At 43.4% G+C, this 16,695-nt stretch overlaps 3 protein-coding genes across 4 annotated transcripts; 1 reads left to right on the forward strand and 2 right to left on the reverse strand.

Annotated features, from left to right (window-relative positions):
• Window positions 1–3,647: 3,647 nt before the first annotated feature.
• LOC133910974 (G-type lectin S-receptor-like serine/threonine-protein kinase At2g19130) lies at window positions 3,648–6,323 on the reverse strand. The gene has a single exon (XM_062353211.1). The coding sequence runs from the start codon at window positions 6,271–6,273 to the stop codon at window positions 3,904–3,906; it is 2,370 nt and encodes a 789-aa protein (XP_062209195.1). The 5' UTR covers window positions 6,274–6,323; the 3' UTR covers window positions 3,648–3,903.
• Window positions 6,324–7,959: 1,636 nt separating this feature from the next.
• On the forward strand, window positions 7,960–13,984 carry LOC133912108 (vacuolar protein sorting-associated protein 9A-like). 2 transcript variants are annotated; one of them, XM_062354692.1, is made up of 5 exons: window positions 7,960–8,283; window positions 9,173–9,320; window positions 10,852–11,022; window positions 11,369–11,548; window positions 12,720–13,984. In XM_062354692.1, the coding sequence occupies exons 1-5, from the start codon at window positions 8,171–8,173 to the stop codon at window positions 13,584–13,586; spliced, it is 1,479 nt and encodes a 492-aa protein (XP_062210676.1). In that variant the 5' UTR covers window positions 7,960–8,170; the 3' UTR covers window positions 13,587–13,984. The 2 variants fall into 2 exon arrangements, with proteins under 2 accessions (XP_062210676.1, XP_062210677.1); XM_062354693.1 differs by lacking the exon at window positions 7,960–8,283 and having other exon boundaries at window positions 9,187–9,315.
• Window positions 13,985–15,263: 1,279 nt separating this feature from the next.
• LOC133910975 (ethylene-responsive transcription factor ERF014-like) lies at window positions 15,264–16,243 on the reverse strand. The gene has a single exon (XM_062353212.1). It carries the CDS (start codon window positions 16,190–16,192, stop codon window positions 15,482–15,484), a length of 711 nt encoding a protein of 236 aa, XP_062209196.1. The 5' UTR covers window positions 16,193–16,243; the 3' UTR covers window positions 15,264–15,481.
• Between the last annotated feature and the right edge of the window lie 452 nt (window positions 16,244–16,695).

Consider the following 16,695-nt stretch of genomic DNA (forward strand, 5'->3'; position numbering starts at 1 on the left):
GGTCTTATCAGGAATAACCGGACTTGCGACTGCGTTTTGCCATCTAGTAGCCATATTGAAGTTCACTTTGCTTGACTAAGGCCACTCCTAATATTAGTTTTTGAGATATTAATTAAATATCTATTCAAATAAAAAGATAATGTGGTAAGTAAGTTAAAAGATAAAAGAGAATGAGCTTGTTTTTTTTATAGAAGAAACTAACTTTTGAGCAATTTTATATGATTGTGAGATAATAAATTATTTTAAAAGATCTTAGGAAATTAGCAATGCACATACATACATTAGAAACTTATTTTTTAACATTAATTTCTTACTTTTTTTTTCCTCCCCTCTTAGATATCACTTAAAAAATAAAACATTAGAATTAGCCTAAACCCACTCGATAGGCCTAAACTAACTCTTGGCCTATTTGGTTTCCGCAGTAGCTTGCCCTGCCAAAGCGTAGGCTCGTCAAATTTGGCCCACCTTGGTTGGTAGTCGGAACTTTGAACGAGGGAAAAGGAGTTAAGAGTTTTTTTTTCGATTAAAAATTTAAATAAATAGATTCCTCATAGAAATAATTATAAAATTAGACGCCTTACCATCCTCTGAGAAGGCGGTAAGCAGTCCCGAAGTCTCTTACAGCACTCTGAGTGGGCGGCAGCCATAGCATGTGAACAGTAAACCTCAATGAACAGTACTCATCTTCTCTATTCAAAATAGTGATATTCTGTTGCTCCAAAAATCCTAAAACTTTTTGTACGTGTTACATAATACATGTGCAACCCATTTTAATTGAATTCACCCAAAAATCCTATGTAAAATTTAAACTAAAATTCTCCAAAAAAGACTACTTTTATAACCTCTAGCAATTGTTAGCGCCTCAAATAAATTTCTAAAAATCTGTTAAAATTCACTAATATTCTTCTTATGTGATGTGATAATTTCTAAAATTATTTTTAGCTCTAGGTTTATATATGTTTGAATTCAAATTAAGTTAAAAGAAGAATATCACATGAAATTATAAAAATACATATAAATGGTGCATCGCAAAGGAATCCACTTTTTTACCATATAATCAGGGTAAAAATAATTTTAGAAATTATCACATCACATAAGAAGAATATTAGTGAATTTTAACAGGTTTTTAGAAATTTATTTGCGGCGCTAACAATTGCTAGAAGTTATAAAAGTAGCCTTTTTTGGAGAATTTTAGTTTAAATTCTACACAGGTTTTTTGGGTGAATTCAATTAAAATAGGTTGCACATGTATTATGTAACACGTACAGTAAGTTTTAGAATTTTTGAAGCAACAAAACATCACTATTTTGAATAAAGAAGGTAGCAGTAAAATTAAACTTTGAAATACTGTTCATTGATGTTTACTGTTCCCGTACTGTAGCTATCCGCCCCCACTGAGAGGGCGGCAGGGCCCTTACCATTACTCAGAGAGCGGTAGACATCTAGTTTTATAATTATTTCTACGAGAAATCTATTTATTTAAATTTTTAATCGAAAAAATATAAAAATAAAAAAAGCTCGGAGTTAAGAGTCAGCAGGGCACCAACAGGCTTACAGGCACCAGTACTCTACTGGGGATGGCGCGAGTCACGTGGTGCACAGGAATATTTTCGCTTTCAGTTGCATGGGGGCGGACTAGTAGAGGCTTGGCGAGGGCGAGCCTCGTTCAAATTCTTATTTCTTATTTTTTTTATAAGATTTAAGTGAAGTTAGATATTTTCCAATAAATTTGTAAAAGTCTAGTCACTATTACATCCATTCTGAAATAATAAGCCTATTTCTTTTAATTTCGGTATTCAAAGTTAGATTTTAAGTAAATTTTTTTTTACAAAATATATCATTTAATGTTACAAAACCTATGGTGAAATTATTTTGAATTGTAAATTTAGTAGTATAATTTTTATAGACTAGATATTTTTATAATTTAATTTAATGTTAGTTAATGGACTTAAATTTTGACTTTAAAAAAAAATACATATACTATTTGTAAATAGAGGGAGTAGTATACCTCACTCAAATTTTGGGTTGGGAGCTTGCCTTCGCCTGCACAAGAGATGAAAGGATTTGAGGTTGAGGGCCGACAATGGCTTGACCATACATGGCCGGCCATTTTGCAGGTCGAGCGTGGCTCGAGTCGCGCACTCACGTGAGCCTGGCTTCAAGAGGTGTGCGATTGGTGACTGAGCAGAAGATGATTCAAGGTTTGTTTGGCAGAGTTTTCAAGGTTTGTTTGGCAGAGTTTTCAGAGCAGCTTTCCGGCTGGAATCAGTGGGAGCTCTGTCAAATAGCAGCTTTCAGCTTTCAGCTTCCTGAGTGGAATCCGTGGGAGTAATTCTCTGAAATGAATTAAAAGTTGAGGAGTTGAAAAAAACAGTTTCCCTTAATTCACTTCCCACAGAGAATCACTTTCTTCGCATATTTTATTTTAGAGAATCACTAAAGAATTATTTTCAGCCACAAAATCACATTCTCCAAAGAATTACTCCTCGTAAAAAATTTAAATCAGAAAGAACTCTAATAAATAAACCCTCAGAATAATCACTACTACTCTTCGGGAAAAAAAAAACTTGAATGGAGGGGCAGGCGGGTAGCTGCATCTTTTTCCTCACGCGAGTGTGTATGAATGTATCCGCGTCGGCCCTCGGATCGAATGCACTGTTTCTAACAAAGTTTAGTAGTAATGTACAACTCATAAGGGTCATGACCGCGTTAACTTTAAGAAGCCATGCTTTTCTGTTATGTCTCTGTTCTTCCAGCTGCAGGCAAGTCTGCTGCCTGCCGCACTGCCCATTTCGTCTCTTTCCTCTTCTTTCCAACAACGTATTGCAGTTTGCAAGGCGAAAACACGGTGTAAAGATGGTCCCGTCGTCGTTTCATGTTTAGTAGTATTGTTCCTCTCGCACTGTATCATGTATGTTCGTTTTAACTTTGGCAATGACAGGGAGATAGTAAATAGGACATAGGAGTAAAACTCTTGTACCCTGTCAGGTAGATCGGAACGACGTCGTTGTCTTGTTTGCTAGCAGAAACGGAGAAGCATCAACAAAGCTTGCAATGCAGCGGCGCTCGGTAACAATAACAAGATCAACAATCTTACTATTATTAATTGTTGGCTCCGTGTTAATCCTCAAATCAAACGCACTAGAAGAAGAAGAAACAAATCCTACAAATTCTTACAAAAAGCAAAATATCCTCATCATTGACAAATGACAACAATAGCTATTGAATCTAAGATGTTTCAAAATTACCCACATTTGTCATTATAAAAAAGTTAACCCAAAGTACCCCTAATATGTGCTTTTAAATTACTCACCTATGTTGTTATAAAAAATTAACCTAAAATACACCAATATATGCTTTTAACTTACCCACATATGCCATTATATAAAAAAAACTAAAATATTTGCTTCTAAATTACCCAAATATTTCATTATAACAAAATTAACCTGAAATGTCATTGTCTGGCAACTTCCATACCTAAACATTAATTCATGAGTCTCTCAATTATGTCGTGGGGTTTGGAGACATACTAGAAAAAAAAAGAAATATTATACTATGGATGGCAAACACACGTTTTAACGAAAATGGTGAACATGAGGAAAAATAAGAAAATAATTTTTGCGCAAAACTTTGATTCAGTAAAGAAATATAGTAAGAAAATGTGGTTAATATACCGACACCATTCACCTTTAAATCCTAAACTATATCATTTCACGAATTTCAATTATCTATTTAGTTTCTTAAAATATTTCTAGTAGTGCCGACTCGTGGATTGATGGACTAGTCAAACTAATCAATTTACAACAATCTTTTTACTACACAGTTCTTTTCCTACATATAAAAGAGGACACACTCGCACACAGTCCAAGTGTAAAGTATGATCCCTCCCGTCCGCTTCATAAATCAGAATGTACACGAATCCTCCCCAAGGAACTGCTCAAGGTACCTCGGCACTGGCGCGGGGCCCGCGCGGAGCGAGCCCTCCAAGACCTGCACCACCTGCCCCATGGTGGGCCTGAGCGGCTCGGCCTGCTGTATGCACCAGCACGCGACGTTGCACGCGCGGCTGAGCTCCTCCACATCCGCGTCCCCCGCCAACCGCTCGTCCAGCAGCTCAAGGAACCGCCCCTCGCCGACCTTGGTCGCGGCCCAGAGCGGGAAGTAGCCCATGCCTCGGCCGGTGTCACGGTTCCTCCGGCCGGAGATGAGCTCCAGGAGCATCATCCCGTAGCTGTACACGTCGGCCTTGGCCGTGATGGGCAGGCCCAGGATCCACTCCGGCGCCAGGTACCCGATCGTGCCGCGCGCGGTGGTCAGCGCCTGGCTGAAGTCCCGCCCGATGAGCTTCGCCATGCCGAAGTCCGCCACCTTGGGGCAGAAGTCCGCGTCGAGTAGTATGTTCTCTGGCTTCACGTCGCAGTGCACGATGCGCTCCTGGCACTTCTCGTGGAGGTAGGCCAGCCCCCTCGCGACACCGGCCATGATCCGGAACCTGGTGCTCCAGTCCAGCATCCTGATGCTGTGACCCGACAGCAGTGAAGCTAGAGACCCATTGGGCATGTAGTCGTAGACCAAGAGCCTCTCGTGCTTTGTGGCGCAGAATCCTTGAAGGCGAACGAGATTGACGTGCTGGATCGTCCCTAGCGTCCTGACCTCGGTGCGGAACTGCTTCTCCCCCTGCGCCGATCCCTCGAGCCGCTTCACGGCTACCACTGTGTGGTCGGGGAGCGTCCCTTTGTACACCGAGCCGAAGCTCCCCATCCCCAGCTTCTGGGAGTAGTTCTTCGTGCACTGTGCTAGGTAACCATAACTGAACACGAGGAGAGAGCCGTCATGGTGCACCGTTTTCTCATGACGTCGAGCCCAGGCAAGAACGAAGAGCAGGCAGAGTATGGCGAGAACAACAGCTGAAGACGCACCCACGATGACACCGAGATCATTTGTTGACGTACCTTGGTTTGCAGCAGCAAGGTCCGCGGCGGCGACTCTGAGGAACAGGGTTGAAGCCCCGGCGTTGCCGTCGGAGAGCTGCTGAACATTCCTTAGATCATCGCCCCACACCAAGCAGCCATCTTTGTACGCATAAGCTGTGCAAGAGCAATTGCGCAAGCACGCTGCTGCACAACCTCCGGAGCTGCCTGCATCAGCCACTGAGAAATTGCCGCTCGGCATCTGGACATTTTGCACCGGCAGGAACCCATCAGTTGTTGATGCGTTGCTGCTACACTGCAAGCTCGTCTTCCTCTTGCAGCCGCTGCTCCAGAGCTGACCGACCCAATCCCCCGGCGACGCGGGCTCGAACCCCGGCAAGCACCGGCAGTACCCCGAGCTGGCCACGTCGCAGAGGCCGAAAGGCCCGCACAGGGAGTACACGTCGCACTGCGACGTGGGGGTTGCCCAGTGCAGCAGCCACTGCCCGGACTCGTCGGACCAGTCGAACATGGTGATCTGGCCGTGAGGGCTCATCACCATCCTCGATAGGGTCGACGGCTTAGTGACCTGGAACGACCACTTCACTTCCTCCTCGTTGTCCACATAGATAAACTTGTAGTTCCCCGACATGACCATCTCCGGGATGGAGTTGAAGTACCGCCCGTTCCAAGCGCCGACATAGTGGTAGATGACCGTGCCGTTCCACAGGAAGGCGAACCGGCCCGAGCCATGCGGGTCGACCTGGTCCATGTACAGACCCGTAGATGGGTCGGTGGCGCTCCTCCACGACCGGAGCGCCTGGTACGCGCCGGTGCTCTTGTTCAGCTCGACCCAGCCGCCCGGCACGAGCGTGTCGGTCGGGTGGTCGAAGCTCTGCCAAATGATTGCCGACGTGTTGCTTCCCTGCCGGCCGCACAGAACCTGCAGGTTCCCGGTGTCGAGGAGCACCGCCGCGACTGTGCCGTCGTCGCACGAACCCGTCGAATTGGACGACCAGATTGGCTCCTTGGACCGGTTTCCGGCTACGAGGAGGACCAGGCTGCCGTCCTGGGCTACGGTTAGCTCCACGGACGACGGGTCGGAGACTGGGACGTCTCTGTTCATCGCCCAGATGGCGGTTTGCACCGGGATTTGCTTGTACCATATGCCGACGTAGTACTTGGCGCTGCCCGGCGGAGAGAAGAAGCCCAGCTCAAACTGGCCTCCCGCCGAGACCAGCGTCCGGTTCCCGGTGAGAGACCCTCCCGCGGCGAGCGTGTCGTTCGCCGCGGCAGAGCCGCTCGGGCACAGGGACAAGCACGGGAGCAAGAGGAGCAGAGCAACGTGGCGCGAAGCACACATGCCCAGATCGATTGGAAAGGACAGGGCAGTACAGTACTGATGACGACGTTACGTCTGACGAGCCTGAACGACGCCATTCGGCCTGTACTTATACGGGCACACGGGGCAGCTGAAGAAGCCCATTACTGGAACGTGGCTCATGGACATGGTCAAGTAATCAGTGCTGTCTTTGTGGATTTGTTATGTCCGCTATAAGGTCGGAGATCGGCATTGCACGGGCAGGGAGGGAGCACGCTGGGAATGACCGAGGACTAGTCGCGGCGCGTGCACGGACCAGCTACTAAACCGAGACCCGATACTGTTTTGGAGCTCCGCCTGCCTCTGCATAATCCGTTTCGTCGAAGACGGAAAGCTAAGCTTGGTCAGGCAAGTACAGCCAGGAATGCGTGTCTTCATCTGAGCTTTTGTCGTGTCTGTCTTCTCTCGTAGAGTTGAGTCGCAAACCTAGTCAGAGATGCTACAAGTAGAAGTTTTATGTACTGCGGACTTCTTCTTTTGAACTAACAACACAGTGGACTTCTTAGGTTGGACTATGGCACACCTTCGTCGAGCGTGCAGATTTTCACACGCAGGCCGGGGGTTGGTTGTAAACCACGATTCCATCGAGAACTCAGCTCAACCTGTTTGACGCTAACTCTTGTCAAATTAGGATTCGTTTGGTCTGTGGGTGTAGTTTGGCTCATTTTTGGTAGCTATGTTTAAGTAAAGGTCTGTTTGATTTATATCTAAATTTATCATATTTATGGTTAGTCATGTTATATATATATAGGTAATTGTTTGGTTAACTGTCACAATTATAATAAGTTATATTTTATTAGTCTTAGACTACACGTCATACTTTTTTTTTTCCTTTGTCACATTTGTATCTAAGAATTTGTTAGCTACACTTTTTTAATAAACTATATTAGACTAATCTTAGATGTAAAAAACTTTAACACAAACCAAATATACCGGTTGTTTGGTTCAATGTTGTATCTTTGGCGCCCCAAACTTTTTGTTCATTGGGCCCAGTTGTCAGAGACTTGATTTCTTGCCTCTTTGTTTTGTTTCTAAAAATTGGAATTTGAATTTGATTTGTGCGATTTGGGATGAAAGTCTGATAATTTTTATATGATAATATGAACCTTGTCTACAACTAACACTTACCCTAAATATTTTAGCTAGGTATGGACACACAATGTTTGATCCAATACCTTTTACCACTTTTTCAATGACACTACCAGGGTGAACCATGCTAATTGCGTGGTTAACTTGTTGTAATATTTTATCACCATAACATTTAATTAAAAATTAGTCTATTTATTATTTATTATATTTTATTTTGACTCTTTATTTATATATTTTGCTTCTTAAATCGTATAAAAATCGAAATGCTAATTTTTTATAATTTTAAATTCTAAATTTAGCTATTTATTAATCGTATTTGATATGATTTTTTTAACCTAGACTGTTAAATGCTTATAACAATAAATAATTTTAGATTTTTTTAATTATTACTGTGGTAATTTTGCGATCTTGAGAGGAAGCATGACGCTCCGCTTTTAACATTAAATAATAATATTTGTGATCTTAAAAATAAATATAGTGTCTCTTTTAACACTCAATTAATAATATAATAGATTGCGTTTTCTTCATCTGGAACAAGAACTTCTATGTGAAAAAACAAAAAAGAAAGTTAAAAAACAGGGCCTTCATCAACCGGTCCAACGGCCACCGTTGCTCAGCCGGACCCGCCGTGACCCACCCCCCTCGGCGAGCCTGACTCCGACAGCATAGAAAATCGCCTCGTCGCCGTTCCATCCACGGCGACCCTTGACTTCCCCCTCTCAGCCCTCCACAGAACCAAGCCAATTCTGTGATCCGAGCTGCCGGTTCCGCGCCTCCCGATCCGGCAACGATGGAAGGCGGCGGCGACGCCTTCGGGTCTTCGACGGCGCCGCTGGCCTGGCACGACTTCCTCGAGCGCATGCGCCAGCCCTCCGCCGCCGAGTTCGTCAAGTCCATCAAGGGGTCAGCTCTCCCACCCGCCTCCGCTTCCCCTGAATCCCGTCGGTTTAACCGGGCCTATGTTAGATTCAGTTCGTGGTTTTGAGATCTGCAGTAAGGCTTATTCGGGTGATCTTCAGCAGCGCGCGTAGGCTGAATTAGTGCGAGGTGGGAAATTTCGCGAGCTTAGTGGGAATTCGAGGCGCTTTGAGTACATATCGGAGGGGAGTCCTTTGCTGTGCTCCTGGGAATGTCAGTTCATTGTGTTCGCAATCTAGTAGGGGCAGTCGGTTCGTTTGGAGAGGTTAACCTATGGTTGATATTTGGCTTTTCATCCATCTCTAACCATCGTTTGTATAGGTTGGAGCTGGGGTAAAATGGCATTCCGTTTTGTGCCGCCTCAGGGAGCCAGGTGTACTGTACTTGGATTGGATGGACGCCCTGCGATATGATACCGAGATGTTAGGCACTGTGACAAAGTCATGCATGAGGGTTTATCATCTGTTGAGGATACTTGCTTGATTATGTGTATGCTTCAGCTTAGGTAGATAGCCGCTAAATTTGAGCAGAATATATAGGAGCACATACATTGGGCTCAGTTTACAGAGTTTAATGTGCTCTCCTAATTGATGATCTCAAGATAATCCATAGCGCCTTCTGATACAAAAACAAGATTGAATCTTGAGCTGTGGCGTATTGAGCATGTGTTACTAATGACGCTATAACCCCAGAGTTGTGAATAAATGTTACCTGAACTACTGGGTATATTTGATTATTAAATAAAGCCGTATGCAGTGGAGATGATTCCTTTTTCTTACTACATTCAATACGTATGCCCAATCAATACTTGAGATTCATGTTGGTCTATTTACTAAATGCTCGACATTAATTTATCTATGTTTCATGTATACAGATTTATTGTGACATTCTCAAACAGAGCTCCTGATCCAGAGAAAGATAGTGCAGCTGTTCAAGAGTTCCTAGAAAACATGGAAGGTGCTTTCAGAGTCCACACGCCTTGGGCTGGCAGTTCAGAGGAAGAACTAGAGAGTGCCGGTGAGGTAATTTCCTTATTCTGTGGTACTACCACTGCATTTGTAGTATAAGGAGATTGGATTCAATGTATTTTGATCTTACAGAATGTGACCCAGAAAAGAAGATGTGAAGATAAGCTAACCCATGTTCATTGCATAGTAACCATACCAAGCAGCCTGAGAGTCAAATATGAGCACTGGACCTGGCAAAAAGCACCCAGCTAAAGAGATAGCATTCAACCGACTATTTCAACTATCGAAGCAAAATAACTCTCACACAGCAGGGCAAGAAGCAAATATGTTTTGAAAGAGTCCAGTGCTGTACATAAGAACAATGCCATCATATGAGCTATTTGAAACACACCAATCTTCAGTGTTCATGGGTTGTCTCCATTTGTCATCAGCTGAGTCTGCGCAGGCTGTCTTGTTTCACAGCTTCAGTAGCGTCTTGCATAGCAGCATAAGTTGCTGGGATGATGTTGAGAAGCCGCAGCTTGGTTCTTGTCCACACCAGCGTTGATGTCTCCCTTTATCTTCGGTTCGAAAAGAAAAAATGTCTTCCTTTCTCTCTTAGGAGTAGAGACTCGCACCTCCTGGTAAATATTGCCTTACCCGGGCAAAATACTTCTGAAAAGAATTTGGAATACAAGGGGCATTAAAAAACAGGGCTATCATGGTCCAAAGTCTAAACTGCCCTAGCAACTCAACACCAGGAGAACAGATTCCAAATAGTTTCAGGTTCTATAGAGAAGTAGCACAGAGAACTAACCTACCATTTCCTTTTGAGCAAGGTAACCTTAGTTGGACTGCATTGTTACTAAAAACTATTCAACCATAGAAAATGTCTTGATTTTCTTGGGAAGTTTTGCTTTCCATGAAATCTTGTTGCTAATTCCCTGCAAAGATCTACTGAACTATTTATAAACAGACTTCACCAGGAATTGTCCGTTAGATTCCCTCATCTACTAGGGACTATCATTTTGTTCAGATAACACAATACTGAATGCAAAAACCTGTAGTGTCTTGTTTATATACAAGATCTTAACTTTTAAATGTTCCCAAACAATACCAACACCAGGCATGTTTATGTTGGACTTGGTTGCACTGCTTTCTCATGTTAGTTCTCTTAATTAATTTCTGTATATCTAGGCATATACATGACAAAGTAGTTTCTCTGTGTAGGCCTTGGATTTTAAATCTGATTACTCTATGATCATTACTAATTTAGTAATTATTTTCTTCTGAATAGAAATTGTATTTGATGTTGAAAGTCAAAACTTCACTTGAACCATTAAAGTTTACAGTTATCATACTGCCCTAGAATTCTTTAACCAAGACTAGCAATGCTACATGCTACTGCCAAGTATGCTGGTCATGTTGGCGTTCTACTCATATAGGCAGCTGACACTATATGCGGTGATGTTTTTTGCATCTTCACTGAATTATTTCTTTATTACTAATTATTGCTAGAACTTTGCCGAGTAATAGTTATCATTTTATTCTGTTTGTTCTTTGCAGCGTGTAACAATATTTGGCTTTGTCTGTTCTGTGCTTCTAGGGACTTGAGAAGTATGTTATGACAAAGCTATTTAATCGGGTATTTGCTTCGGTCCCGGAAGATGTGAAGAGCGACGAAGAACTTTTCGAGAAGATGTCTTTGCTGCAACAGTTTATAAGGCCTGAAAACTTGGATATTAAGGCAGAGTATCAGAATGAAACATCGTGGCTGGTATGGGAGTTAACTTCCCTCATTATTGGGATTTTGTATGCCTATAAAATACTATTTGAATGCCACTCCATCCACTTATTACACAGCCATTGCGCATTTCTGCAATTCAATTCCCTGCCACTGCCAGCCACCCTCTTCCAGGAGTAGTGGATGCCACTTTTGGTTTTGAAATAAACGTGAACTTGCATGATTCATAGTCAGCAGATCTGCCAATCTTCTTATTAGAGCCAACAAATGTATACTGCTGCCTACTGGTCAAGCCATTTGTTTAGATAAACCCTGTGACAGCTGTCCATTCTTCATATAGGTGTAATTCACTAATACCTGTTATCTTTTTTTTATACAGCTTGCGCAGAAGGAGCTGCAGAAGATAAATATGTATAAGGCTCCAAGGGATAAGCTTGCTTGCATCCTGAACTGCTGTAAAGTCATCAATAACTTACTTCTGAATGCTTCTATTGTATCCAACGAAAACCCGCCCGGAGCTGATGAATTCCTTCCAGTCCTCATCTATGTCACCATAAAGGTATGGTTTACAGCTTTTACACGTATGGATTCATGGTTGTTGATATTTTGTCAGAAAGGCTGTCTTGATCAAGGAAGCATTGTGTTATTTTCAGTGCTGTACTGACATGCACTGACAAAATGTCAGCAAGCCATTGACAATATGGTATAATTGGCTTGACTTTGAAATTTGTCTGATGGTATCTAATGTGTTGGACGTGTCTCACGTGAGGTGCCCCTTAGTGTGTCAGTGCACTGTGCAGCCTAGCTTTGCTCCTCATTTCCTTTTTCTTCTGATTGTACAGCTGCACCTATCTACCTCGATACCTCCTTAGTATTTGTAAACCTAGTACTCCCTCCAGTCATAAATACTTGTCGCTTTGATCAAGATTCGGTCAAACTTTTAAAACTTTGACCGTCAATAGCTTCTAGAATATTTAGTTTGGAAATATAAAAATCATATGTGTAGATTTGTTTTGAAAAATCTTTCATACTTTTATATTTTTATTAGATATTATAACTATATTCTAATAGAAAACAATGATCAAAGTTGCACATTGAAGACCGTGAAAAGTTAAAAGCGACAACTATTTATGACCGGAGGGAGTAAGTTCTAGTGTTACGATGTAGTTGTTTGTTGAATGTGAGAGCAATAACTTCTAGTTAGGAACTTAGGATCCACTTGATCTTTGCTTACAAGGATGATTATACTTCCAATAGCAAACAAACTATGTATTTGTATGGATCTTGAAAAGATTTACTTTCAAGAAAGGGGCCATTAGTTTTATGTTGGAGTAACATTGTAGCAATATGGTAATTGAAAACATCATGTCAAAATTGATCCATGAGGACTTTGGGTTGGAGCATCTTGTATAGGTGCCAGTATACTTTTCACTTTTCAGCCAAGCATGCTTAACAAACAAGTGACCTATAATAGCTTGTTACATCTGTGCCCTTCTGCAAAAGATACACTCGGCACTAGAGAATTTACTGTGGTTATCTTAAAACAGTAATTGACAAATATGCCCATGCGGCCTTAGTTTGTAGCTGTAGAAATTTTGATTTCTTATCTGGACTGTAATGTTAGGATCCTTTTGATGTGGGCTTCAAAAAGTTTCTGTGAATCATTTTATGTAATTTATATTATAGTCAGGATAATCATATTAAATAAGTACCTGTTGTTCTTTGTGCAGGCTAATCCTCCACAGCTGCACTCAAATCTGTTATACATACAGAGACATAGACGACAAACACGATTGGTGTCAGAGGCTCAATATTTTTTTACAAACATACTGTCTGCTGAGTCTTTCATTTGGAACATTGATGGAGAATCATTATCCATGAATGAACTAGATTTCCAAAGGAAGATGGATTTGGCGAGGGAGCGCCTGTTGGGATTATCAGCTGACCCTGAAAACCAGGATAATCAAGCCAATGTCGATGTCTGGGAGCATAGATCAGAAAATCTTAAAGCTAACAGGTATTCTGATGTCAGCTTATCTTTGAAGGATCAGGTCCAAGGCCCAGGACCACAGGCCATGAGAAGGGACAGCGATGTGACTGTGAGTGGTAAACCAGTTGAGAGGGTGCAATGTATTTCTGATTTAGAGAAGAAAGGAGCTACTGAGCTCCTCAATGATGATGACTTGAACAAAAAATTCCAGGAGTATCCGTTCCTATTTGCCCGTGCTGGTGATCTGACTGTTGCTGATGTAGAAAACCTTTTGAATTCTTACAAGCAACTAGTACTCAGGTATGTAGCACTTTCACAAGGTATGGGTCTCAGCCCCGAAACCACTGTTGCTCAGACCATGCAATTGGCATCTGATCTTGTTGTATCTGAGGAGCCTGAGAATGTGCCTAGTGTGGTAAACAACAATGAGAACAGTGAAGGAATCAGCAAAACTTCTGATGACGTTACCAGTGAAAACCTTCATTCAGAAGTAGTTGACACAGTAGGATCTGAAGAAATATCCCAACAAACTGCAGTTGATCCCAGTGATGATCTGAAGAGTCAAACAGAAAAAGATGAAACATCAAATCAGCCTGAGCGTGCATGACTTGTCGGTCAAGCCTAGTTGAACTGGCGATACATGGGGGAAATATCTGAAGCTCGGTCCTCTACCCAGGGATGACAATGATCACAAAGCTGAGTGCATATTTCCCCTCAGCGGATGCACTGGAGCGCTTCAAGTGACAAATGTGCATGCTGGAAACTTGTTTGCAGAGATTCAGCATTGAGGAGGATCAATTCATTCTGCTGAAGCTAGTCCCAGATCCAAATGTTTTTTCATTGCTCCTTAGTTCTTGACTCAGTTGTAAGTTTGATTTTGTCGTGAACACACCTTTTTTTTTGTAAACTTATACATTTGTAACTAGAATTTCCATAAGTGAAGTTTGTTCTTGCCAAATTCAAATTTAGAGGAAATGGCTTGAAAGTCCCTGAGCTTATGAGGCATCCACCTGTGGATTCTTGATCGCGCTCGCGCATCCATTCCAACTGTATCAGCTGGGGCTAACATTCATTAATTCCTCCAGAGAAAATTATTGTCATCCTCTTAATGAAATACTCTCTTCCGTTTAAAAATAGTATGAGTATTTTTTGAAAAAGTTTTACTTTGTGTACGTTAATTAATATTTAATCAAATTATAAGAATATCTAGTGTAGCTGGCTGCTAGCATTTCAGTTCAACATGTTCTGAGTGTCCTGGTGTTACTTTGTGGAAATAGTATGAGTATTTTTTGAAAAAGTTTTACTTTGTGTACGTTAATTAATATTTAATCAAATTATAAGAATATCTAGTGTAGCTGGCTGCTAGCATTTCAGTTGAACATGTTCTGAGTGTCCTGGTGTTACTTTGTGGAGGTTGATTACACTGAACAACCTGTCCAGTAGACTTCGGTCAAAGGATTTCGTCGTCTCAATCATAGGAGATGTGCCATGAGAACGATCGAGATCTGCGAAAGGTTTGTAATAACAATATTTTTCCTCTTCCGTTGAGCTGTGCAGAACATGCATGCTTCTGTCTGTACCCCCTATTTTCGCTGAGTCAATGCAATCACCATTCGACCCAAAGCTCTAGCACGGACACGTGTACTTCCGGTTTGTTTGAACACTTGCCGACACGAACAATCCGATGTTTATTTATTTTAAACAAGGACTTTCCCAACTATCAGTAATTGGCTAACATGGAATGTGCTAGGCTGCTAGGGATGAAGTACTCCACCTTGTTCTATTTTCTTTTGAGAAACAGCTAGGGCATCTCTCTCGCCCTGAGTCATCATCGATCGGAGGTTGCGGACTGCACGAATTCCGATGGAACCGGCCTACTCTCAGCAAATGGCACCGAAGTTTTTCCGATGAACAAACCAGCCTAAGTCCTACCCCTCTATTTACGTTGTAGCTCGGTGTGCCAAGGAAGAAGATGTGATGGGTGAAAAGTGACATCGAGTGAACAGATTGGGCTTTGGGAGTCCTTAACCATCCATGCACGAAAGCACTTAACCGAAACGGGAAAGAAAGGAAGACGACGGACGGGTGCGCTTGAATCTAGCTTGGTAGAGAAGCAGCGTTTGTATTCACCTTTACAACACCAAACGTATGATAGATTACATCAAAAGTACAGCTAGCGTGCAAACTGCTTAAACATGAAGCCTCCTCTGCCAGCGCCAGGAGACACAAAGCGCGTCCTTCAGAGCGCTTCCCGATTAAATTAAGTAATGAGCAAAATAAAACAAAATGGGGAAATCCAACAAGTATCCAATGCTCTAGTTCTCTCAGCAATCCTTACACTTACAGTTCAGTACAAGCAATCAAATCTGTCTTGTGATCTTATCAAAGAAAACGAAAGAATCTTTGGAAAAATGCATGCATGCACATAGCTTGCAGTGGTGATGATGGAGGAGAAGGAAATTATGGAACTGTGCATGCACATTGCATAGTGCTTTTGATCTCCTAGCAGAAGCTCCACAGCCTCATCATTTCGCCGTCGTCCTCGGGCTCCAGCTCCCACGTCGAGGAGAACGGCGCGGCGCCCGCGGCCATCAGATCCATGCACTTGGGCGAGGCGAACGCGTCCACCAGCTCCGTCCACAGGTCCTCCACCTCCGCTGGCGAGCCGGTGCTGGCCGCGACAGATGACGACGTCGTCGCGTGCTCCAGCTGGCCGTGATCAGCGCTGCCCGCCGTCGACAGCGAGGCCGACGTCGGCGTCGGCGTGGCGTCGGCGCTGGAAGAGCACCTGTCGTCCACGCTGGCGATGATGCCGGCGTCGAACGCCGCGGCGGCCGCTGCCGCAGCGCGCTGGATGGATCTCGGGGACATGCCGCCAGTCAGAGAGTCCGAGTGGCGAGTATCAACTTGGCGAGGTGAGGAGGGGGGCGACGAGGAGGCGGAGGGGAAGTTGAGGACGGCGTCGGAGCCCTTGAGGCAGAGCAGCGCGGCGTCGTAGGCGCGCGCGGCGGCCTCAGGCGTGGCGTAGGAGCCGAGCCAGATCCGGCGCTTCTGGTTGGGCGCCCTGATCTCCGACACCCACGACCCCCAGCTCCGCATCCGCACCCCCTTGTACTGCCTCACTGCCGCCTTACTTCCGCCTACGCCGATGACGCTCTCGGGCCTGGCCTTGGTCGCGGCGGCAATGCCATTGCTATCGGGGTTCTTGACCATTACTAGGCGCTGAGATCTTTCTCAGTACGTGCGCCTTCGATGGGGAGGGAGAGGGGTGAAGCGTAAGAAAGTGGTGTAATATTTATAGCGGCGTGGACATTCTAGCGTGGAAGTCTATGTGCAGTGTACATGGTACACGCGCAAGCAAGGGTCACCCTGGAGAAAGGGTTGGGACTTGCGAATTTGGAAGACGCGCGAGCTTAGGTGTCATGCCACCACTCGCCAGCCTTCAATAAAGTGTACTTTCTTCGTTGCTCTACTTTTATGATCCCGTTAGATCGTTCATATTAGTGATGTGCGTGGAGCTATCTCTGGATTCACTATAGTTAATTTAATTAATTAACTTATTTAGTTAGTTGATTAAATTAAATTAAAGTAAATTTATACATACTCATGGATCGTTTCACATCATCCTTAGACCATCTTCAACAGCTACCTCAAATTTTCATCCTCAAAATACTATTACAGTATCCCCTATCACTATTACAGCATCCACTATCTCT

Source organism: Phragmites australis, chromosome 3 (genome assembly GCF_958298935.1).
Source record: "Phragmites australis chromosome 3, lpPhrAust1.1, whole genome shotgun sequence".
Taxonomy (NCBI): Eukaryota; Viridiplantae; Streptophyta; class Magnoliopsida; order Poales; family Poaceae; genus Phragmites; species Phragmites australis.